At 41.3% G+C, this 25,272-nt stretch overlaps 2 protein-coding genes across 5 annotated transcripts in view; one reads left to right on the top strand and one right to left on the bottom strand.

The window, feature by feature from the left end:
• Window positions 1–8,663, top strand: part of LIN9 (lin-9 DREAM MuvB core complex component) — an 83,411-nt gene extending 74,748 nt beyond the window's left edge. For all 3 annotated transcript variants that reach the window (XM_020915259.2, XM_020915261.2, XM_020915260.2), the window contains 4 exons: window positions 3,035–3,160; window positions 6,244–6,423; window positions 6,590–6,687; window positions 7,181–8,663. In XM_020915259.2, coding sequence (XP_020770918.1) covers window positions 3,035–3,160; window positions 6,244–6,423; window positions 6,590–6,687; window positions 7,181–7,286 — 510 coding nt within the window. In that variant the 3' untranslated portion in view covers window positions 7,287–8,663. The remainder of the gene's footprint in view (window positions 1–3,034; window positions 3,161–6,243; window positions 6,424–6,589; window positions 6,688–7,180) is intronic.
• A 2,872-nt stretch (window positions 8,664–11,535) lies between these two features.
• Window positions 11,536–14,590, bottom strand: MIXL1 (Mix paired-like homeobox). Of its 2 annotated transcripts, none has more exons than XM_020915272.2 (2): window positions 14,183–14,590; window positions 11,536–13,030 (listed from the first exon to the last, which is right to left on the bottom strand). In XM_020915272.2, exons 1-2 carry the CDS (start codon window positions 14,588–14,590, stop codon window positions 12,725–12,727), a joined length of 714 nt encoding a protein of 237 aa, XP_020770931.2. In that variant the 3' UTR covers window positions 11,536–12,724. The 2 variants fall into 2 exon arrangements, with proteins under 2 accessions (XP_020770931.2, XP_020770930.2); XM_020915271.2 differs by having other exon boundaries at window positions 11,536–13,054.
• Window positions 14,591–25,272: the final 10,682 nt, after the last annotated feature.

A 25,272-nucleotide genomic window follows, 5' to 3' on the forward strand; every position in this document is an offset into this window, starting at 1 on the left:
TTAAAAATGGATTAGTACATCTTCTATGAAGGGCATTTTGTCAATATCTGTTGAAATTTAAAATGCACAATGCACAAGCCCTTTGATTTAGTGGTTGCACTTCTAGGAACTTCTGCAGAGAGATTTCCTTTATTTTTCCCCCCAAACAAATAGCCATAGTCTCAGTTTAATAATAGTTTATCTTTCCCCACCGATTTGAAAGGGCAACTTTATTGTATACTAAATTCCTATGTATGAATAAATACACAAGCATACATATATATATAGGAATTACCATATATTAAAGACTGCCCACTGTTCTATTCCATTGGAAGATTTGTTACCCATGCCAGTTCCACAGTTTAATCTACCATCTACCAGTGTCAGTTCCCTATCTGTCCTTTTTCAAAATGGTTTTGGTCATTCTTGTACATTTATTATTCTACTTTCTGTGTTAGTACTTAATTATTTGACTATTTTAAAACATAAGGGAATTATTTGTCTTCATTTAGGATATTCAGAAAGAAGTGCTGAAGACTTTGAGGGCAGTTTCAAAAGAGGGGTCTCCAGCAGTATTTGAGAAGTTGGAGATACAAGCAGATGATAATTTTGAAGAGGATGATATCTGTTTCATTTTAGGATTCTTTTCAAAAATGATTCATTTGTTATTTCACTGTAGATAAAGTCCTTGTATGTCTTTACTTAAATAACTCATGAATATGTTGAACACAAAAATTGAGGATCAACACTTTTGATACCCTCACCCTCTAATAATTTTGACTATTTCTGAGTCTGCCACAATACACGCTTACACTCAAGAAAAATTTGACCAAATGCTTAAACTCAACACCGTGTCCCCAGTCCAGCCCAACAGGGAAATGGAGTTAAATTAACCATGTTCTGTTTATCCTTGCGTAGGAAATACCGATTTTTTTAATAGTACAGTGGGCTTAACTCCACAAAAATTAAAGCTTAGGAACAGGAATTCAGGAAGCACCAGTGGATGTACTGGGTGTGACTCTGGGCTGGTGTAAGAACTTGTGTGTGTGTACTCAGTCGTGTTCAACTTTTTGCAGCCCCGTCAACTATAGCCCACCAGGCTCCTCTGTCCATGGGATTTTCCAGGCAAGAATACTGTAGCAGGTTGCCATTTCCTACGCTAGGGGATCTTCCCAACCCAGGATTGAACCCACATCTCTTATATCTCCTGCATTGGCAGGCAGATTCCTTATCACTGCACCACCTGGGAAGCCCACTATAGAACTTACCTTTCCAACCAATGATGTATGATCTCACTTATATATGGAATCTAAAAAAAAAAAAAAAAACAAGAAACCAAGCTCTTAAGTACAGAGAGCAGATGGTTGGTTGCCAGAGCTTGGTGGAGGAGTGGGGTGGGTAGGGTGAAATGGGTAAAGGGGATCAAAAGGTACAAGCTTACAATTATAAAATAACTGTCATAGGGATGAAATGTGCAGTATGGTGGCTATAGTTAATAATACTGTATTGCATATTTGAAAGTTGCTAAGTAAATCTTAAAAGCTCTCATTGCAAGGAAAAAAATTATATATGGTGACAGATGCTAACTAGACTTGTAGTGATCATTTTGCAATTTATACAAATATAGAATCATTGTGTTGTACACCTGAAACTAATAGAATGTTGTGTGTCAGTTTACCTCAATTTAAAAACTAAGTATGAAATAAATAATCTTTAAGTGACTTATCCCTTCCCTTGTCTCCCTTGACATTGTTTCCCTTCCTCCTCTTTCACTGCATCAGATCCCATGGTGGAGGAATTCTGATGCAATCTACCTTCAGATCCTGCATGCTTACCACTTATTGACTGTGGTACATGGACCTCAGATTCCTCCATATGTAATGTGGGGATCATTATAGTACCCTTCTTGGGATGGTTGTAAGGATTCTGTGAGATTCTCTTAAACACTTAGAACAGTACCCAGTACATTATTAATGGTGTGTACTGTTGAGCAAAACATTTAACTTTCCTGGGCCGCAGTTTTCTTATGTATAAAATGACAAGGCTGAACAAGATGATCGCCAGTTTTCTGTTAGCTCAAACAGTTAAGACACTATGATTGGTTACTAGTGTAAGTAGTTTATCCCTACCAGTCCAGGCACGCTTTTCTTTCTTAACTGTACTTGTTTCCCCAGTGTACAATGATCTGCTTTCTTGGAAATCCTGTGAAAAGAAGTATGGTTCAATTTAGCTTGACTAAAGAAGTCTCATTGCAGCATTTGTAGCTGGAGTGGAATGGATAGTGTAATTTATTGGAGGTGTTATGAAGAGAGGAAAGGAAATGGAATCAAAGTCCATTTACACTTACTGGTAGGAAGCAGATACAAAATGATGGCAATGGTGATAACAGTTAATACTTAATGAATATTTTCTATGTGGAAGGCAATATGCTACCATATATTATTTCATTTAATTTTTGCCATAATCTCATTAAATAGAAGTTCTTTTATCCCCAGTTTGCAGATGAGAAAACAGGCACAGAGAAATTAAGGAACTTGCTTAAAGTAACATAGCTAGTATGTAATAGTGTTGAGTTTTGAATATGTAATCTGATTCTAGCACCCATACTCTTATCCATTATGCTATACTGAATTGAGTCCAAATGGAGAATCAATTAAATAACTAGAACACTTCAAATGAATATATATAGTTTTTTGCCAACTTTTTATTTTTGAAAATGATAAAGTTATTAAAAAGTTGAAAGATTTCTATAAGAAACATACATAGATTCAACAATTTTGCTTCATTTAATCTGTCTTGCACATATACACACACTCTCTCTGTACAATCTCCATTTTTAAAAAAGTCAATGACAGACATCATGACACTCCTAAGAACAAAGACAAATCACCTAAATAACAATAATACCATTATCACATATAAGTAGTATAACATTGAGCATAGTCTGTTTTAATAACCTGTTTGTCTATTTTGAATAAGTCCAATGTCCTATTAGATTGTTGAAATTGCATTGTTAAAAAAACCTTATTAAAATCTGACTTTTTTTCCTTCTCAGAAATCATATTCCATGCCCATTGGCATTGAATTTCAACGGAGATATGCAACGATTGTTTTAGAGCTTGAACAACTGAACAAGGACCTAAACAAAGTTTTGCATAAAGTTCAACAGTACTGCTATGAGGTAGGTAGTTTGTGTGAAGTTCCCTTGAGGGGTCTGTGACCACCTGTCTTACTTGAAACTGATACTGTTACCATCCCATTTTAGAAAACCCAAACTAAGCCAAGATCTTTTAGCAGAACCATATTTTATATATATTTTTTTCCTTATAGCATCAGCATTGAAGAGTGCTTTATACACAGTGACCTGTCAATTCTCTTGGTTTTTTGTTTGAATTGCAAATGATTATAGCTCTCTAAAAATTTAGAAACATCCAGAAAAATAATTACTCTTAATTCTACTACCATAAAAACTGTATTTTTGTTTATTTCCTACTGTTTGGTTTTTTTTACCGTACATGCTTTTTCTCACAAAGTTATAATCATGCTGTGTATACAGTTTTGTTTACTCCTTTTTAAACTTTACATTTGGGGATTCCCCTGGTGGTCCAATGGTTAGGACTCGGTATTTTCACTGCCAAGGGCCTATGTTCAGTGTCTGCTTGGGGAACTAAAATCCCACAGCCTGTGAGGCACAGTCAAAAAAAAAAAAAAAAAATTTTTTTAAATAAACTTTACATTAGAACTATGGATTCTTGAACTGCAGTCACATACATTATAGGATTATTTGTAAATTATCATTATTGTTATGCACATATGTATGAAGGTGTTTCACCAGTTTCACCTAAAATTTGAGTTTCTTACAAAGTAAGAATGAAATGATTGTGATGAGTTTAGTATGCTCCAGCATTTGCATTCTTAGAGGTTGTATATTGCCAGTAAAATCAATCTTTTTTTTTTTGAAGTAGAGTTTTTTGAATTAGCATTCCAAAAGTATCTTTTTGAATTAGTTTTCATCTTTTCCATGAGTGGGATTACTAGATCATAATGGTAACTCTGTTTTTAGTTTTAAGGAACCTCCATACTGTTTTCCTTACTGACTGTGCCAATTTACATTCCTACCATCAGTGTAGGAGGAGGGTTCCTTTTCTCCATACCCTCTCCAGCACTTACTATTTGTAGACTAGTTGATTTACAGTATTTGAAGTGGACGCAAAGTAATTCAGAGACATATATTCTTTTCCACATTCTTTTCCATTACAGATTATTACTGAATATAGTTCCCTATACTATACAGTAGGACCTTGTTTTATATATGGTATTGTGTATCTGTTAATCCAAAATTCCTAATTTATCTTTCCCCACCCCTTTTCCACTATGTCCTCTTTTCTATGTCTGAGGGTCCATTATGGTTTTGTAAAAAATTTTATTTGTATCACTCTTTGATCCTTTCTTTGGTACCATGCTTTTAAATTCTACAAATAAATGTTATCATAATATTTGCCTTTCTCTGACTTACTCCACTTAGTATGATAATCTCAAGGTCCATCCATGTTGCTATAGATGGCATTATTTCATTCTCGAGTTTATTTTTTTGTATGGTATTAGAGAACGTTCTATTTCCGTATTTTACATATAGCTGTCCAGCTTTCCCAGCACCGTCTACTGAAGAGACTGCCACCCTTCTCCCGCTATGTGTCTGTGCCTTTGTGCCTCTTTGCTGTGGACTGACCACAAGTCACAGGGTTAGGGCTTCCCTGGTGGCTCAGACGGGAAAGAATCCACCTGCAATGTGAGAGGTTCTGTCCCTGGGCTGGAAGACCCCCTGGAGAAGTGAACTGTGATTACCTTTAACTAAATTCTGTGTCTATTTTGCTCATTCCTTTAGCCATCCATTATTATTTTTATTTTCCTGATAATTGTCATTTACCTACATTGCAATATATGTTGTCCTAGCAAATAGAGTTCTCCCCCTGGACTAGCAACCATCCACAAGAGGTGCAAACCAAGCAGTCCAAGATGATATATAACAAGACATGCAGAAGTGGATGTCTTTTTTGTATCTCATTGTGTACACAAGGTCATATGTGATAGACTCATTTCCTAATGGAGTAAATTTAATTTTCACAAAGCTCTTATGGAAGTACAATATTGATTTTAAAGTAAGAACAAGCAATTCCACTTCTGTGTATATATCAAAGATATATAAACATGTATTTACCAAAAGATAGACACTAGAACACACATAGCATCACTGTTCATTATAGCCAAAAATTAGAAATTACCCAAATACCCATCAATACTAAAATTAATCAGTAAATTATCATATAATATACAATGGAATTCTTAGCAATAAGAATGAATGTGTGAACATATTTGTTCATATAGAACATGCAAATATTGAACAGATAAAGTCAGACACAAAGGAATATATAATGCATAATTTCATATTATGTAAAGCTCAAAAGCCAGCAAAAACTAATACATATAATAAATAATATATAGCTCTGTATTGTGTTATATATATAAAAGTCAGGATGGTGGCTACCCTTGGAGTATTATATATTTATGTATACTTCAGTTTAAAAAAATGTTAAATGTTAGAAGACAAGATTATTCATTGCAGTGTTACTGACAGTCACAAAATATTAGAAGTAACCTAAATGCCCATACACACAGAATTGGCTGAATAACTTATGGCACATACCACAGTGGAGCGGTGTGCTGCTATAAGAACGATGGAGGAAGCTCTCTGTGCTAATGGAGGCACATAGCTTCCTTAACCGAGTGATCAAAGATAACATAAGCAGTAGTGGGACAGATAAACATCAAAAGGAAACAGACAAGTCCACATTGAGGGATATTATGCAAAATACTTGGCTGATAATCTTCAAAGCCATCAAGGTTATGAAAGACTGAGGAAACTGTTCCAGAGTAAAGGAGTCTAGAGAGACAGGACAACCAGATGTATTCAGAGGGAAAAATAGCTAGGTATTGGGACAGTTGATGAAATATGAATATACACTGTTAGAAAATGGTATTATGTCTGTGCTAAACTTCCTGATTGTGATCAGATCATTGTTCTGTGGTTATTAAGTATTTAGAAGTAAAGAGGCAGAGTGCTTGCAACTTATTCTCAAATAGTTAAGAGAAAAAAAATTATATACAGACAAAGATCAAATGTTAAGTCAAACACAGTAAACGATAAGCAGTTAGTGAATTATCATTTCTGAATGTATGTCTTATGTTTTAATCATCTATATTTAGCTTGCTCCAGACCAAGGGCTCCAGCCTGCAGATCAGCCGACAGACATGAGACGAAGGTGTGAGGAAGAAGCACAGGAAATTGTTCGGCATGCAAATTCCTCAACAGGACAGCCCTGTGTTGAAAATGAAAATCTGACAGACTTAATCTCCAGGCTTACAGCTATTTTATTACAAATTAAGGTAAATTTTGGAGAACCTTTTGGAGAAAATATTAAGAATACTTTCTTCATTTTGACACCTAAACAAACTGTGCTAATTTGGTGCTAAAAAATTAAACTGTATATTAGAGCAGAGTTTTTGTCTGTATTCGAAGTACAATTAAATTTTGAAATTTTTTTTTCTTTAGTGTCTAGCAGAAGGAGGAGACCTGAATTCCTTTGAATTTAAATCACTTACAGATTCACTAAATGATATCAAGAGTACAATAGATGCTTCTAATATCAGGTAATTCATTAGATGTACTCTATTTTTATATGAAATTCATAGTGATTTTCAGTATAAGCTTTAAGAATTGCACATATTTATGAAGTAGTCACGATTTTTATCCTCTAAGTAAGTTGTAAATGAGCTTTCATGTTATGTGCAGTCTATTGACAGAATTTTCAGATGGATTTTTTTTATATAAAGGAATCAAAAGACATATAATATTTAGACTTGGGTTTGGCATTAGAGGTTTAACTCTGAAGTAAGTCTTCCCCAAAGAGATTTGTCCATCCTCTCTTTCCAGCACTCCCATGGCTTCTTTGCTTCTTTCAAGCGTACCTTTTCAGTTACTGCTGAAATAGAATTATAGCTAATGTAAAGGGAAGATACATTACTTACATGGGGTTGTTATCCTAGCTATTCCCTAACTGAAATTCAACTTTTTCTTTTTAAAAAAACTGTTTTTCTTAATTTTGTGAGATAAAGTAGTTAACCATGTTTCTTCTTTCTTTAGTTGCTTTCAGAATAATGTAGAAATTCATGTTGCACATATTCAGAGCGGCCTGAGCCAGATGGGAAACTTACATGCCTTTGCAGCAAATAACACCAACAGAGACTGAATAGAAGATTTAATTATCCCAACTGCATAGGACATTGTTTTTGTGAAGTTCTCTTCCTTTATATAGGCTTCCAACACCAAATAACCTATCTGCTGGAAAACAAGGAAAATTTAAATCTCCAAATAAGGCATTTTAATATACTCTACTGCTTCTTAAACCAGCATTGCTGACCAGCGTTATATTTATTTTTCTTTTATTACTCAGCTGCAGTAGCACTGCTTATATTATATATGTTTATTAGCAAGTATTTTTAAACTGAAAATGTCTGAACATAATATAATTTCATGGAAGAATATGTTGACCATTTTTTTAATGTGCATGAATTCAACTCAACCCAGGCAGACAACTACTGCAGTGGAGAACATGAAGAAACATGGTCTTTTGTGCATTATGCATGGCAATGTGGAAATTCCATCTAGAAAATTACAATTCCAGTTCATTTAGTTGATCACCACTTCAGTCTTCAAAAGATAACATCATGAGATATGGGAAGTCCTCATTTTTAGGAAGCCACTGGAATATAGGTGGGAAATACGGACTTTACAAGTATATGTGATATATACTTGCAATGTGACATGGTTCTATAGATCATTTTATAATAATAAATATTTTAATTTATCATAATTTATAAAAGAAACCTTTGTTGTTTGTCTGTTGAAAGAAAATGAAGGAGCAGGAAAGAAACATTACTGCAAGATGCTAAATTTCAGCAAATGGATTTGGCATGTCTTTTCCCATCAATTCAGGGCAAAAAGTGCTATTGTTATGGGATTTATTTTCAAAAGACTGATAACACACTATTTTCATATTTTTTTGTTTATTTGCACAATTTTTGAACCAGATTACTGGTTAAAATCCAACAGTTACACAATTTTTAAAGCAAAAAATTTTATAAGGAAAACAAATATAATAGCCAGTGCTAGAAAATGGAGAAAAAAGGTTTGTATTTGGTTGTGGGCTTTTTTGGTTTTTGATTTTTTAAGGAAAACCCTGCCTAAGATGTTAATCTTGTAAAAAGTGTGTATTTGGAATTTTCTCTGTTTTAATATAGAATATTATAAAGTCAAAATATAATAAATTGTTTTCAGATTTGGAGTTTAAGATATAGCTGTAGAAGTGGCTTTGATTCTTTTAGATGTCTCATAAAATGAGACTTTTTATATGTTAATGTATAATAAAACTGAAACAAGATTATTTTCCATTTGAAATTTTTGTATAGTTTAAAAATGCTTCCATATTCTTTGTTGGTATTGTGCCACTGCAGAACTTTAGTGCAGAGTTTATATTTAGCTAAACTGTTATGTTTAATTAAGAAATGCATAAATCTTTTATTCTTAATATTTGTAATTCTAAATAAATTGATCTATGAAAATTAAATGATCTTCCTTTTCATTTAATTAATACAAGTTGATAAATATTTCTTCTATTTTAAATGTTTTTTAAATTTATCTTTTCCACTAAACTATATTTTTAGGAGGAACAGTACAAATTTATTACTGTCATTTTGAATTAAAATACCATTAGAATTTTTTTTCCCATGGCTAAGTAATCACTATGGAAAACACTGAGCATGTAAGTTACTTGGCTTACTATAGATCTAGAGAAAGGTTGATTTTTAATATATTCTGCCTAGACTTAGGTAAGCATTTTTTATATTTTTTCTTCTACATTTCTTAAGGCTGACTTGTCACACTTAAATTATACCTAGTTTTGCACTTATGTAATTAAGCATCATCTATATCTTTCAGTGCCATCATGTGTTGATGACAAGAACTGTGCCTAAGAATATATTTTAATTTTATTTTTGTTTGAGGAAGAAGAAATCTATATAATTCAAAGTAGTCATTTGGGATTGGCTGTGCATTAATTTAAATGATGCTGCCACTGCTTAACACCTTTATGGAGCCCTAAAGAAAACTATCAAAGCCAGATTGAGCAAGCAAGCAAGTACATCATGCTTTATGTAGATTTGGTTCTCAATTTCTGTTAGTCCCAAAAATCAGATTCACTTGCTACCATTGAGAATCTACAAACAAACTTGCCTGTTAAATTTTTTTCCTTGAATTTAAGCCCTTTCTCCATCTTCACTATCACCAGTACTGTCAGCCCAGCGCCCTCATCCCTATCCTGGAACACACAAGTCAGTTCCTAACTTGTCTCCCAGCATCCACTCAGCTCTCCTCAGAAGCAGCCGAAGCGATGCTCTTAAAATGAAGAACTGGCCAAGTTATCCCCAACTAAAGTCTAATGTCTCTCAGGACAAGTTCAGAACTCTTCTGCAAGACCTACACAGCCATGCCTGATCTGGCCTCCCCTGTGGTTTCTCCATCCTGCTCCTAAAGCCTCCAGGGCCTTTGCCACTCAGTGCCCTCTATGTTCCCTCCCCCTTTACTTTGGTAACTCCTGATGGTCCTGCAGATTTCACTTTCAGCATCAGTCTGAAGGTGTCTTCAGACAGGAAGATCATCTTTGACCACAGCATTTCCTCTCCAGGCCCTCACATGCCTCCTTCATCCAGCACTTGTCACATTTGCAATTTTGTATTTCTTCTGTCTCCATCCTGGCCTCTTGGGTCCATTAGGTGGGGGACTGTTGCTGGTTTTGCTCACCATTTTATTTCCAGGCCCTGCTAAAGTGCCTTTCATAGGCACCAAATATTTGTGGAATAAATGAACAAGTAAGAGTTTCAGAGGAGTTCTAAACAACATGTGTGTCCCTGGAATAAAAGTAGGGTCTTTCATGATGACTGCTTTGAAAGATGAAACATACTCACTTGGACGTACAAATACTGATTTGTACATAGGTTTAAAGGCAATTCCTTTATTTTTTTTTTATTTTTTTTTTATTTTTTTTTTTTACAGGCAATTCCTTTAAATTATCACATTATCATTAGTCCTAACTAAAAGGTCAGGCCAGTATAACAGGTGTTATATGGTGGTGAATAAATGCTGGAGTGAGTCCTAGATTTGAGTCCTGGCCATCATTTATTAGCTATGTGACTGTCCACCACTACTTAAATTTTGTAATCTTTAAAATAACAACAGTCCCTACCTTACATGTCAGTTGTAAGGATTAAATCTATAATGCCTGTAATATATTCAACAATTAGGGTCTCTTAAGACTGAAGAGTTTCAGAGCAGTACAAACCACTCTTAAAGGATCCTATATTAAAAATTGTGACAGTACTTAAACATTTATAGATTTTTTTAACTGTTCACTGGAGAAAAGAGAACATAATATAAATGCAATAATGAAATTAATAAGCTAATTACAAGATTTCCTTTAAATGTGATCCTTAATGGACTGTTAAGTTTAAATGATATGCCTCTCAGTTGTGAATGTATTTATATTATCTCATTTGGCCTTGTCACAAGTCTGAATGCAAAGGAAGCTGTGATTGTGAGACCTGGCCAGCCCCATAGTAGGCCCCAAGCATGATGTACAATACAAAGCAAGCACTGAAAATAAGACCTAATGTTTATCATTTTTTGTTTCATATAGTTTTCAAGGGTTTAGAAGTCATCTGCTACTAAATCCTGAACTATATCCTGGTTGCTTGTAATAGTGGATTTGCTTCTCTGAAAAGTACAGGCCACTCAACAGCTGTATAGAAATCAGGATAAGGGGCATGTATAATCCCTGAGGTCTTCAGTGTAGCTCAGGCTCCTGGTAATCACCAGGACCTGAGTCCAGTGGCATTCCCTGGTATCCAGTCCTGGAGAATTTCCCGGTGGGCCCTCACTTCCACTGCCAAGGGCCCAGGTTTGATCCCTGGTTTGGTAACTAATATCCCACAAGCCATGCCAAGGCATGTGTGCTGAGTCACTTCAGTTGTGTCTGACTCTTTGCAAAGCTATGGACTCTAAGCCCACCAGGCTCCTCTGTCCATGGGGATTCTCCAGGCAAGAATACTGGTGTGGGTTGCCATGCCCTCCTCCAGTGAATCGTCCCGACCCAGGAATCTAACCCACGTCTCTGGTCTCCTGCACTGCCACCTGGGAAGCCCCATGCCAAGGCATATCCAAATTAAAAAAATGTTCCATTTAAAAAAAAGAAACACCTGAGTCCAAGCCCCAGCCCTGGTTTCTCATGAGCTGCCTCCAAAGCACAATTTACAAAAAAACCTCACCTGTGATTACCTCATATACAAAGAGTTTCCTTTTGCCTTTAGAAGTTTAAAAACCCTCAAAATAACAAGACAATAATTTATCTCACAATAACTTGGAAACAATAATTTGCATACATCCTTATCATATAAATTGGGAACAAGAAATCTCCTGGAACCAAAAGATTCATGTTACTAAACTTTGAACAAGCTGGACAGATTTTTAACCAAGTTAAACTTAGTACAGTGGCCTCCGGATATAACAATGACTGGCTTTAGAAACTACATTTGCAGAAACTTCTTGTAGAAATGTTTTTCATGGCCACAAAATATGTGCTGAGCAGTTATGGAGTGAAGTGCTGTACTAAGAGCTATCTAAAGAACAGAACTCATTTAAATAGAATTAACAATGAAACATTTGTGGAAAACATTTAATAAACTAAAGTTGCACAGAAGTACAGTTAACAAGTGCTAAGGGTAATGCTGCAGTGACTGAAGTAACGGTTACAAAATCAGGATTAGAAAAAGTTATAGCCTTCAGCAAGAGGAAGGTCTAGAGTGTTTTGAAAGAGAGAGGTTATGCATTTGCTTCCAAAACTGAAAGAAATGGCTTTGAGACAGAGACATATATTATGGATGGGTGAAATTAAGATGTGCATAACTGTCCTATAGGCTCTCAATGTCAGTTACCTAGAAGGGTAACCAAAAGGTCTTTACAATTTGGCAGCAACTGAAAGCTACTACAGGTTTTAGAGAGTAGTTTTTTTTTTAAGTTGAGAAAATAGAGGCAGGGCTCTCTTGAATAATCTGGATGCAGAATCATTGGAACTATGAAGGAGCATAAAGATGTGAGGCCCGATTTTAAGAGGAGTAAATCTTGATGGTAGGAGGGTTGAAGGAGCTGGGTTAGCGTAAGTTTAAGGTTATTAGCCTTTGGGGGAGCCATATGAAGACAGCAGCTGTCAAGGACAAGGGAAACAGAATCACACTGAGGAGTTCTTGTGAAGATGATGAGTTCTGAGAAACTAATTCGGAAAAATTACAACAGGGCTGGTAAGAAGGAACAGATAAGGGGACCAAAATGAATGTGCATATTTGGAGATGTGTTGGTAAAAATAAATGCCAGAACTCCTAGGTGGTGTGTACTATGAAGAAAGAACAGGCCATGGGCAACAGGGGAGGAGGCTTCACAGGTGAGAGATGACTCAAGGCCATTATCAAGGTTAACATGGATAAGTCCTTAACATGGAAGCCAGAAAGGACAGTATTCCGATGTGCGTCCCCTTGACTGTCAGTCATGGTTCCTCTGAGCTCACCCTGAATCCTCCCAGACTCAAGAGTTACCAAAGGCAGAGAAGATGTGTTCCTCCCATGAGTCCAGCTTTGAACCAATGTCTTCAGAGAGAGGAGAACAGGTTTCAAAATTCTGACCCTGGGAGTTAGGGTCAGAAATGCCTCCTCCAACCTTGTTGGGATCGGGCAGGCAGTTCACATCTACCTCCAGAGGCGGCTGGGGCTTCAAATACTTTGCTTCAGTTTCACAAGCAGAGTGGTGGAGAAACAGCTCTGGCCTGGCTGAGGGTTGAAAGGGTTTCCCGCTCTGACGACGTGACTTGGCCCGCCTGTTCTGGAACCACACCTGGAAGAGGGAAGAGAGAAACTGCTTTTGGTTGGAGTCCTTGTGCTACTTTTACCTTCATAGTTCACTATAAGTTCCAGTTAACATGCCCTGGCTCCCTGCTCTGGAATCTTATGGTTTTCACAAAACACTTCACAAAATAAGAGCACCTGGCTCTCTCAACCTCATCATTACCAGGTGCAAAACTGCAGTAATACCTAGTGCTTTAAATAGGGACATCTTTATTACTTTATATAGGGACATCTGCAATGAGAAAATGAGGCCACAGCAACACTTAGAGTTTTAGGGGGAAAAAATGCTACTATGCCTTAAAAGAATCTGGAGAATCAATTTTCAAAAGTGTGCTCCCTTGTCAAATTATTTAAGGAGGCATTTTTCTCAGTGGACTTCATTCACTTAGGTGAATAAAATTTTTGCTCGCTATTTCCCTACAAATACCAGAGGACCTGTCCTGTTTAGGAAGCTTCTGTGCCAGCTGTTGAAACTGACAGATGCATTCCACCAAAGCTGCAGAAAAACAAGTTCACTCTCTCCCAGTGTGAAAATCAGGGCTCCTACTTAGAACTGCTCTTAGGTACAGACCACGGTGCTATAGACCAGGCAAAAAAGACAGGCTTCTTATGACCACCAAGCTCCAGGATTCTGGTCTAAATTACTTAAGGAAATAAACACACCTTGCACTAAACTTTTCAAACCGTGACAAGAAACTCCATATGCTTCAGGCTTTACCCCCAAGACACATCCTTTACAACCCACATTCCAAATCCAACACCTGCCACGGAAGTGGCCTAGGGGCCCAGGGGGGCACCTTGGTGAGCCAGCAGGGGAAACACCAACTGCACCTCATCTGCCCCTTCTTGCTGGGTAAGGGGAAAAGTGTGAAAATAATCCCTATTAACCTTCCTGCTGATGATTTATTTTCTGACCATTTCAAGAGACCAGCTAGCCTCCCGGGAGGAGCCCTTATACTCAGCAATGAGAGACTTCGAAGTCATTGAACGTGAGCCTGAATTACTTATTCAAGCCTCACGATCACCGTAGGCAACAGACACTGATTTTACAGCCTAGGACACTGAGGCTCGAGGGAAATAACTTGCCCAACGTCAAGTAGGTGGCACCGGCGAACTCGCCAGCCCGCCGCGGGCCGCTCACCTGGATCCTGGACTCGGGGAGCAGGGTGAGCGCGGCCAGGCGCTCACGCAGGTGGATGTCGGGGTACATGGTCCGGCGGAAGACGAGCTCCAGCAGCTGCAGCTGCTCCGGCCTGAACGACGTGCGCTTGCGGCGCTGCGACGCCGACGAGACGGCCGCGCCTTTAGGGGGCGCAGGCGGGGCCAGGGCGGCGGGGGGCGGCGCGGCGGGCCCGGGACCCCTCCCGAGAAAGCCGGCGAAGGCTACCGGGGCGCCGAGCTCCGGAGCGGAGCCCGAGGGGCGCGCAAGGAGCAGGCCAGTGGCGGGGTTCGGGGGCGGCAGGAACGTCCCGCCGGGGTGGGCGGGCAGGTAGGCGGGGGGCGCGGCGATCTCCTCGAACTGGAGCTGGCTGGACTCCGCTGTGGCCATCGCTGCCCGACCCCAGTGCACCGCCGGGAGGGGCACGGCCTTTAGTTATACTGGCCCCGGGGCCGAGGGCGGGGGCCCGGGGTGGCGGTGCGATCAAAGCGGTGGACGCGGGGAGGCCCGTGTCTCTTCGGGGTGCGAGCCCGCCCCCCACCCCGCCAGACGCCGGTGGGGAATAATCGCTTCCGCTGCCCGTGGGATGGAGGGAGGGAGGCGTGAACTTGGGCCTGGGCCCCCTCCGCCCCCTCCCCGGTCCATCTGCCCCGCCAGCCCCACCACCGCCACCGCAATCAACATCCCCCAGAGCAGATCTGCTGGTAGCGCAGTGCCTTAGGGGCCCGAGTGGGTGGGCGGAGTGGGGCAGAACCGCCCTCCTCGAGGGCCAGGTGCCCCACGCAGGGCAGCGAGGGGCCAGCCGCCTATCTCTCCCATGGCCAGGCAGAGAGCCTTGCCCGTTGCCCTGTCTGTAGTCATCAAAGGTATTTATTTACGCCCCCTGCTATGTGCTAGACCCAGTACCAGGTTGGTCAAACAGCCCAGCCCCTGTCCTCAGACCTCCGTAACAAATCCTGAATCAGAAGGAGGGGGTGCAGATAAAGGGACCTCAAAGAGAGGCAGTAAACTCACCTTGGAGGGGAGGAGACCTTTTGTCTGGAATATCCCAGTGGGCCTGGGAATAAGGGTACCCTAGACACAGCAGAGTTACGAATGTGCTTTTCTAGATTCACTTATTGACTCCTGATCTGGCCTCTCTGGAGATACCCGGCAATGCTCAAGGCGCCTCTTAGCTGGAAGGGAGAAGATGAAAGGGGCACCCCGAAGTTGCCACTCCCTCTTGCCTCTGCCCTCTGGGCCTCATTTAAGATTCCTATTTTATTCTTATTTGTACTGTGGTTACGGTTCCTGTGCCTGCCTCCCCTCCTAGATTGTAAAGGCTTAGGGGTCAGGAGCCCCTTCTCTTGATCAAGTCTGTCGAGCATCTGCTTTGTATGTCTACTGCTCTGCATGCATAAGACACCATGCCAGACTCTCAGTGAAGGTCTGTAGAGGTGGACGCCGCTGAACTGATTTATCGAAGCTCATGGTCCAGAATGGAAGCACTCCACCACAGTGCAGTCTTCAGGAGAGGAGCACAGAGACCCGGCTCTTCTTGTTCCCAGAACCTGAGCCCTGATTTCACCAGGACCACGTACTGTCATTGGCTCCAAGGGGACTCTGAGCTAGAAGGATCTTTTAGGCCACAGCCCCTGCCTGTCTCTATCCGTTCTAGAATGCTTAGAGACAACCTCAGGAAGAGCTTGGGTATTTTCGTCCTGAGTGGACCTTCCAGGTGTCAAAGCAGAAAGGATTCTTTTTTTTAACTTTTTGGTTGCACCTGTGCAACTTCTTACTTTCTCCACCAGGGATCGAACCCTCACACACACACCCCCACCCCCAGCAATGGAAGCATGGAGTCTTAACCACTGGTCTGCCAGGGAAGTCCCCAGAAAGGATTATTGGGGCTGCTGCAAATAGGAGCCCTGTGCTTGATTCTCTCCCTGTGGGTTGGGGGTGGAAGATGGGGTCTGGGACACAGTCCCAGAGGCTCTGGGACCATTCTCACTGCCTACTTGCTCCTCCATCAACCCCACAGCACCCCTCTTTCTCTTCCCCCCTCCTCCTTCCTTCTTATCCCTTAGCCTAGTCATTGGAGTTTTCAGACACAGGCTGTATGGGATGGGAGGTCAGACCCTTTTATTTTACTCCGTGCCTTCATTCTTTCATTAATTAAAAAACCACTTATGAAGTGTCACTGTACTAGACTGTGCTTTGCATATGTACCTGTGAAGTCGATATTCCTATCCCAGTTTTCCAGATCAAGAAGTACTCCACAGTCTAGATGAGGCCCAGATGACTCCAAAGCCACCATGCTAAGCCGGTCTCCAGACATGACCCCTGGGTCCCCTGCTGATCTTCCCAGCCGCCCTCAGAGGGGGGTGAAGCCCCTGGCCCTCTCCCATCTCAGGGTTGTTCTCTTCCAGGCCCGTTGGGCCCACTGGGTTCCCAGGCACAGGCGATGGAGGTGACAGGGCCAGATCCACTGCTTGCATTGCTTCGCTCTGGCACTGTTAGGCCAACCCCGCGAGGAAAGCAGAGCTTGGCTTGGCTGCTGACTACCTGCTGAGGTCTAACAGCCAGATGGCCCAGCAATCCAGAAACTCTCCACAGAGGTCGAGTCATCGGAATTCTCTAGCCTATGTGAAAATCCCCGCTAGTCCAGTGCCCAGGCCTCGTTCCTCCGCTGCTGTCTGCTCACCTGTGACGGCCCTGCCCCTGCCCCCGAGCCTGCCTGCTTTACAGTGGGCCGGGAAGATGGACCTGCAGAGACAAATGGAGTGCCTGGTGACGGCCTGGTGAAGGATTCTAAACCTCTAAAACAGTCTTCTGTCTTTCAAACTAGTGGTAGAAAATTGCAGTGTTCAATTTGTGGCTTGATAATCCTCCAAACTGGCTAAACAAGCATTATCTTCTTATGACTTTTCCCCAGAATCTATGAGAGTCTGTGTGGAATTAGAATCCTCGATGTTGAAATAAGATTTCAGCCTTTCCCCTTCTCTCCTGCTTTTGCCCTAAAATGAAGCTTTAATGTCATATGCTTGTATATCCCTACAAAATAACTTCAGTGAGGAGACAGTGTTGCAAACCCAGGGTTGGAAATTGGAATCAAGTATTAGAGATGGAGACTTTATTGTATACCCTTCGGTGCTGTTTTTTTTATTTTTTTAATCATGTGCCTGTATTGTCATTGTAAGTATATTTTTAAAACTTAGTTTTGTGATGTGCTATGTTATTCTGAGTTGGGTCGTTAGAAAAGAAAAAAGAACATTAGTGGAAAAACTGGTAAAATTGAATTTTTTTAGCAAACTAAACAAAGTTTTTTTAGCAAACTTTTAAAAACTGAAGCAAAGAATGCAGGGGAATGTATCTGGAGACATTACTTCATGGTCAGAATGGATTTCCCAGTTCTCTTGGATTTTCATTGACTAAAATCAGTAAGCTGTAAGCGTCTAGAGGGTCGCTGCAAAGCTCTGAGGTGTTCATTCACTTGAAAGTTATTTTCTGCTTCTCCTTTGTTTGACAAACACCTATAAAATCGTGAGTGAGTGAGTGAAAGTCGCTGAGTCGTGTCCAACTCATTGCAACCCTGTGGACTGCACCCCACCAGGCTCCTCTGACCATGGACTTCTGCAGGGCAGAATACTGGATTGGGTAGCATTCCCTTCTCCTTCTCCAGGGGATCTTTCCGACCGAGGGATCAAACCCAGGTCTCCCACATTGCAGGCAGATTCTTTATCATCTGAGCCACCAGAAAAGTCTCAAAATCATGAGTGGTTTTCACTAAATCCAGGTTTTAGATTCCTTACCGTGCTGCAAGCACGCAATGAATAGTCATTCTTTCTCCCATACCTGTTCTCCAAATGCAAAGTGGAAAGAGCTCGATCCTTGGCACAATATCTTAAAAAACAATTATTGCAAGTGATTTTCCCAAAGTAGATGATCTGTGAAATTTAAGTACATTTTAAATAAGCTCTGTAAAATACTTGTTTCTATCAAAGGAAGTCAGTTTACCAGTTTCAGAATAGCAGACAAGTTCAGGGTTAGCTGAAGATGAGAATCTCTGAGATCAGGGGTCTGATTCCCCCTCGCCAACACCTGGGCTCTGCTCCTCACCACTTGATGTGCTGAGAATTTGGGGCCATTATTTTATTCGGCCTGTCGGGAATGCCTATTGAAATATACACAGGGAAGGGCAAGGTGAAATAGCACACAATTTGCAAGGCTGCTTCCTGTACCAAGAGGGAAGTCTGGTAAAATACAAGTAAAAATGCAACAGAAAAGTGTGCAGAGAGAAAACATTATTCTGCAGAGTCACACTGGCTCTGAGGCAGCCAGGGCTAGGGAGGATGGAGCCATTCGGGGTCACCATCCTGTTCTGCTTGCTCCACATTTCCCACCGCGGTGCCTGTCACCGACTCCCCCAAACTTCACAGAGGCCTGCCTTTCCTCTCCAAGTGCTAAGTACTCTCTTCCCCTCTGCGCTGCCCTCAAACCCGGCCCTGGAGCCCCGGGTGTTTATTAAAGAGAGAGCCAGGAAAAGGCAGCCGAGGGGAGTCGATGGCTCTGCTTTCACCTTGAGATCCCAGAGCTGTTGGCCCCTTTGATCCTGGCCTCGCTTTGATTTCATCTCCTCGGCTGCCCAGGCCTCTTCGGTTTCTGAAGTTTATTTCAGAACCAGTGGTTACAAGAGATCGAAAGACAACACCCACCCCCCCCACCCCTGCAAAGGTATCAATGTGCCAGGAAAGTGATAAAATGTTAAGAAGCTTTTTTGTTGTTGATGAGTCAGCATCATATAAATTCAGATAACAAACACAAAACAGATTTGGAACCTAGCCTGTTGAGCTTTTTGAAAGGATGATTCCTTTTCCTCTTTCAAGAATTTTTACCCAAAAGCCTCTGAGCAGGAAAGACTCTCCTGGGTGTCTTTCAGGATCCTGATTCCCGTAGCTGAGAAGTAAAAGAACACTTCAACCTCAGAGAAAGGAAACCATAAATTTTCTAAGTTTATGTCTACACACTTGAAAAACTGAAACAACTATAAGAGTATTTTGTCCTGACACCACATTTGTCTGACCTTTCTACAACGTACCTACTGAGCACTTTAAATAGAGCTGGTGCCACCAAGGAACTGGATTTTAAATTTTATTTCCATTCAGTGATTTAAAATCAAGCAGACACACGCGGCTAGTGGCTGTTATATTTAAGCTCTATATGATCCAGCAAATCACCCTTCTTTGATCTTTTTTTTCATATAAAGTTTTTTATTTGGTAAGTGCTAGGTTTTGTAGCTTAGGTTTTGAAAATTTCCGTATTTTGTCCACAGTCTGTTTGTCTGTGCTCCCCTTTGTTTTGATTCTATTTATTTTTAATTGAAATATAGTTGATATTTTTTATTGATGTATAGTTGATTTATATTGTGTTAGTTTCAGATGTACAGCAAAGTGATTCAGTGTTGTATGTTTAAACTTAGTTACATATGTAAATATATATGTATGCTTTTTCAGGTTCTTTTCCCTTATAGGCTGTTACAAAATATTGAGTATAGTTCCCTGTGTTATACACCAGGACCTTGTTGGTTAACTATTGTACGTATATTAATGTGTACATGTTAATCTCGAATTCTAATGTATCCCTCCCCCCTCTTTTCCCTCTGGTAAACGTAAGTTTGTTTTCTATGTCTGTGGGTCTAATTCTGTTTTGTAAATAAGTTCATTTGTATAATTTGTTTAGACTTCACCTGTAAGCAATATCATATGATATTTGTTTTTCTCTGATTTACTTCACTTAGTGTGATAATTTCTAGATCCATGATAAAATTTCTTTTTTTTTTTGGTCGTGCCTTGCCGCTTGTGGGATGCCAGTTCCGTGACCAGGGATTGAACCTGGGCCGTGTCAGTGAAAGCCCAGAATCCTAACCACCTAACCAAGGAACTCTCCGGTGGTAGTTTTTTATATTTAGATACCAAAAGGTATTTAGTTGATGCAAAATCATACACGAGATTTGAATTCTAGAATCTCATTTTTGTTGTTTAAACAGAACTCTGGATCATCAAAATGATTACCACATTTTCCAGCCAGACAGTCTCATACAGATTTGACTAAGCAACATGTGAAGTACTCCTGTAGCATTCATGAATGGTCTTTCTCCGAAGTGACAGTGTAATAGAGCATTGCTGATTGAAGTCTTATGATACCATGAGTTTCTTCAATATTGTCATTTGACTTAAACTCCATTTCATTTTGATCATTCTGTTCTCTTCTAAGTAGGTAATGAAATTCAGCTTCAGAATTCCCTGATTCTTTGTGGAGTGTGGCATGGTATTGAATTAATGCATATCATATGTCTTGCACAAAGTTAAACTGAACCAGGACAAGTAAAGAGAGAGGTATTAGGAGAATACAGAATCTGCCAATACCTGTCTTTTCTGCCCCCAAATAATTTATTTATGTGTTAGCAGATACCCAAAGTATTCTAAGATCAGTACTGGACTCTATCCCAGCCAGCATGTACTGGGTCTGAATTTCCAATACATTGTCTTTTACTGGATATATTATAAGCCTGTAATAGATGGGGCTTCTCGGGTGATTCTAGTGATGAAGAACCTGCCTACCAATACAGGAGATGTAAGAGAGGTGGGCTCAATCCCTGGGTTGAGAAAATTCCCTAGTGGAGGACACAGCAACCAACTCTAGTATTCTTGCCTGGAGAATCCCCATGGACAGAGGAGCCTGGTGGGCTACAATCCATAGGGTTGCACAGAGTCAGACATAACTGACGTGACTTAGCACACACGCACGCTGTAACAGATGAGAAATTTTGTGCAAGTAAGATACCACCTAAAGTTAGTCTAATCAATCACAGATTCTTGGCAGATATAGGATATAATAAGGCACTTTCAGGACTTCCCAGGTAGCTTAAGTGATAAAGAATCTGCCTGCCTATGCAGGAGACACATGAGATTGTGGGTTTGATCCCTGGATTGGAAAGATCCCCTGGAGGAAGAAATAGCAACCTACTCCAGTATTCTTGCCTAAAAAATCCCATAGACTGGCAGGCTGCAGTCCATGGGGTCGCAAGTAGTCGGACAGGACTAAACATGCACACACACGCAAGGCACTTTCAAATAGATCCTAGTCCATTTTAGTGTGTACCAGGAAGGGTGATTTTTAAATAAACAAATCCACTCTTTCAGACAGTTGGGCATTTAGCTTTTCACAGTCTCAGCATTCAGACTCCTTTGGAAGAGGAAGTAAACTTGACCTCCTGTTCTTTTAGACAGCACTCCCTTGCTTGGTGGCCAGCTCTGCTCCAGACACCAAGCTGCAGAACCATGAGGAAGATGTCCTTACTCCTGGGCCTTCTGCTTTCCAGCTTGGCTTCTTGGGCCAGTGGCCATCCCATGAAGCCCACCCCATGCAACTGAGCCACCACACTGAGGCCCCAGCTGTAGACCCAGACTCAGCCCACTCCCCTTTTATTGCCCAAAATATGCTTGCCTTGGGTTTATCACTTGTGCATAGTGCAAAAGTAGGCCCTGCTTTTAGTTTGGTTGCTTATTCTAGGGTTATTTAAATTCATTAGCACTGAGACTTTGGCTTCTACATACTATTTCCTATTAAAAGGGAAAAAAAATGCTCCTTTTCAAAATGCCTCATTCTAGGCCTGGAACAGCAAATGTATAAGTCTGAAATATTTAGTCATATCTGAAAATGACAAAATTATTAAGCACGACCAAGGAGCCCTCACAGGAGACAATCTGAAGAAGCTCCTGCTGGCCAAACACTGGGACAGTTTGAGCATCAATAAGAATCCTGAAAGCAAAAACAAAACCAAAAGTCAAAAGCAGATACTAATAGCAATAAACCTATCAAGCATGTTAAAATCCTTTATTTCATAATGATCACAAAAAAACAAAAATTCGTCGGAATTTCCTTCATTGGAAAATGAAGGAAAAATCCTTCATTCTGTCTTTTCTGTATGATTTTGGAAAAATCCTTCATTCTATCTTTTCTGTATGACTGTACCTCCTGGGAAACAAACTCTTGATAATGAAAAATTTCTCCTTATAGAGGTATTTTGCTATTACATGAAGAAGAAATGAGAATATTCCCATTTGCAACTTCTAATGAAATAGTGGACCTAAGCAGTGATCATCATAGCTGCTAACTGTACTTTCTTTAGAAATGCACATCACCACCTATAACTTGTTTTCAACAAAATTTAGAACCAGAATCTCATCCAGTTATTAGAACTCCCTAACGGTTCAGAAGAAGTACAGGGAACAGGCACAGTCTCACAAGGATACTCTCTCAAAACCCAGATTGTGGAAAATTCTGCAGGACAAACCGACAGCTGCTTCATCAAATAAATTGCAGAGAGAAAAAACCTAAAGACTAAACGAAACCAAAGAGATGTATCCACCCAGTGCAACATTTGGGTTCTGATGCCAACAAACCATCTGTAAAAATTCATTTCAAAACCAAGATAGGACATTTAAACAGTAGATGGGAGATATTAGGGAATTGCTGTTAACATCTTTTTCATTATGGTGATTTTGTGTTCTATTTCTTAAAGATTCATTGTCTTTTAGAGATATATGGAAATACCGGCAGATGAAATAAGATGTTTGGGGGTCACGTATTTTGGGGGTTGGGAGAAGAGAGGGAAAATATAGCAGAAACAGGATTGGGTATGAATTGATAACAGTTGAATTTATGTCATGATCTTTCATGATGTTGCTGTCTCTACTTTTGTAAATGTTTGAGATTTTTCCAGAATAAAAAGTTTTAAAATGCATTAGGCAGTATTTTTGAAAGAAGTGGAAGATAGATGCTAAGCCTGAGGACAAAAGTATCACTTTGGAGCAGCAGGGTCTGCTGGCCTAGAGGTGGCACTTGCTTTATGAACACAGAGGAGAGCAGAGTCACTGCTTTCAGAGGTGGGGCTGGAGGAAGGGGGCTGCTGCTGGAGATGAGCAGGATCTGTAGCTGGGTCTTTCCTCTAGGGAATCCCACAAGCCAGGCTGTGCAGATCACAGCCAGCAATCAGTACCTACTGCACAACCATGATACTGCCACGCTACTGCATCAAATGAAGGGACACTGGCAGGGCTGTGGCAGGAGGAGAGGATGTGGGGGAGAGCTGAAGGCGGGCTTGGCGGGCCTAGTGGTGCAGAAACAGTTTCTGTGTGAAGAGTGGCTGGACTGAGCCTCGCAGATGGTTGCCAGGCTTTAGGGAGGCTCTAAGAAGGACTTTACCTGGTGGCTCAGAGGTTAAAGCGTCTGCCTGCAATGCGGGAGACCTGGTTTCGATCCCTGGGTTGGGAAGATCCCCTGGAGAAGGAAATGGCAACCCACTCCAGTATTCTTGCCTGGAGAATCCCATGGACAGAGGAGCCTGGTGGGCTACAGTCCACAGGGTCGCAAAGAGTCAGACACGACTGAGCAACTTAACTAAGAAGGACTTTGGGAAAAGAAGGTATGAACCAGGTACGAATGCAAGAATAAACAAGGGCCTGTCAGGGAGCTTGGATCCCCACCACCAAGTATCAGCCTGGGGACAGGGACCTGGAAGAAGAGCTAATACACCAGAGGGAAGAAAATCAAGCTTCTCATTCCGCCGCTCTTGAGGAGTTTCTTCTTCTTCCGCAAACAGTTCTTCACGCAGAAGGCCCCTTTTTCTTCCCCATCATCCTGTGCAAGTTTCTGGGGCCTCTGAGTTGAGTTCTGGGGCATCCCCGGAATTTGTCTCATCTGTTGTTAAGTTTTTGCCAGAGGAGAAGTTCCTGGAAGTCATGCCTACCGTGGTGGCAGAGAGCCAGTGAGAGGGCAGTTTGGGACTGGTCCACTGTAAATCTGCAAAGAGACTCCTCAGCTGCAGCCACGTCCTAAGATGTCTTTGAGTAGGGCTTAAGGAAACAGCCCACTACAGGATGGCCCCTCTCCGACCTCGGACACTGGGGGTGGGTGTGCCTTGGGGTGCGTGCTGCTTGGGGATCCTCAGCTTCCTGCACTCTTGGGCCTGGGCCCAAGGGCAGGAGCAGGGGTATGGGTGATGGGGAACCTCCCCCAGAAGTGCCAAGCTCAGGAGCCCACCCTGGGAACTTTCTAGAACAGGAAAGACCGCCTCAGCCTGTGGCCAGTTCTCCACGTTGTCCCTGTGGGCCTAGCGGAGGGCTTATCAGAGGCAGCCCAGCCTGGAGCTCCCTGTGTGGAGGCCGTGCAAACCTGATCTCATGGAGCCTTGGCTCCCTGGGGTGAAGGGTGACCCAAGAAGGGGACAGGCCCAGGAGGTCCCAGGGGATTGGAATCAGAGCCAGGCTGACCCAATCCAGAGCCTGTGCCACCTGCTCCCCATCAGGCCGTCCCCCCACCCCACAGCCTGTCAGGTCTGCTCATCTATTCCTCCGTCTCTGGAGTAACTTGGGTCCTCCTCCTGATACTTGTTCCAGATCCCACCCCCACCCACTGCCAGACCAGGTTCCAGTCCGCCTCCCCCAACTGCCGCTGTTCCTTGGTTGTGTATGTGAGGCTCTCCAGCCAATTCCTGTGAATCCTGGTTTCCGAAGAAGTAAAATATAAACCATAGAAAAAAGAAAAGACCCAGAAATAAATCTATAAGAGGTCAGCCATGATCAACTCATTCATATAAAACCTTTTCTTTGTAGCCATGTGTGTGGGTGTGTGTATTTATACATACATTTATATAATTTTATGTATAGTTTTATGCAGTCGAATCTTGTTTCCTTAGCCAAACTATAATTGCTTTGTTTGATATCACTGTGCCCCCTCCATATGCCTAGCACACTGTAAAAATCTGTCATGGGATGGAAAGAAATCACAATCTAAAACCTGTGCATGTGCCCATCTCTGCAGGAAGGGGAGGGGAGCTAGATGGGAGAGAGAGGTTTTCACACTTTACCTTACAGACTTTTAACGGTTGTATCTGTATTTGTTATACAGCAAGCAGTCTCAAATTCTTGTAATCTTCTCTGTGCTCAGGTTTGAAAGGACTCAGGCAATGCCCAAGGATGGATGCCCCCATGGAAATCCCAAGATTCCCAGCTCTGGGATGACTCCACTTT

This window comes from Odocoileus virginianus, chromosome 11 (assembly GCF_023699985.2).
Source record: "Odocoileus virginianus isolate 20LAN1187 ecotype Illinois chromosome 11, Ovbor_1.2, whole genome shotgun sequence".
Classification (NCBI taxonomy): Eukaryota; Metazoa; Chordata; class Mammalia; order Artiodactyla; family Cervidae; genus Odocoileus; species Odocoileus virginianus.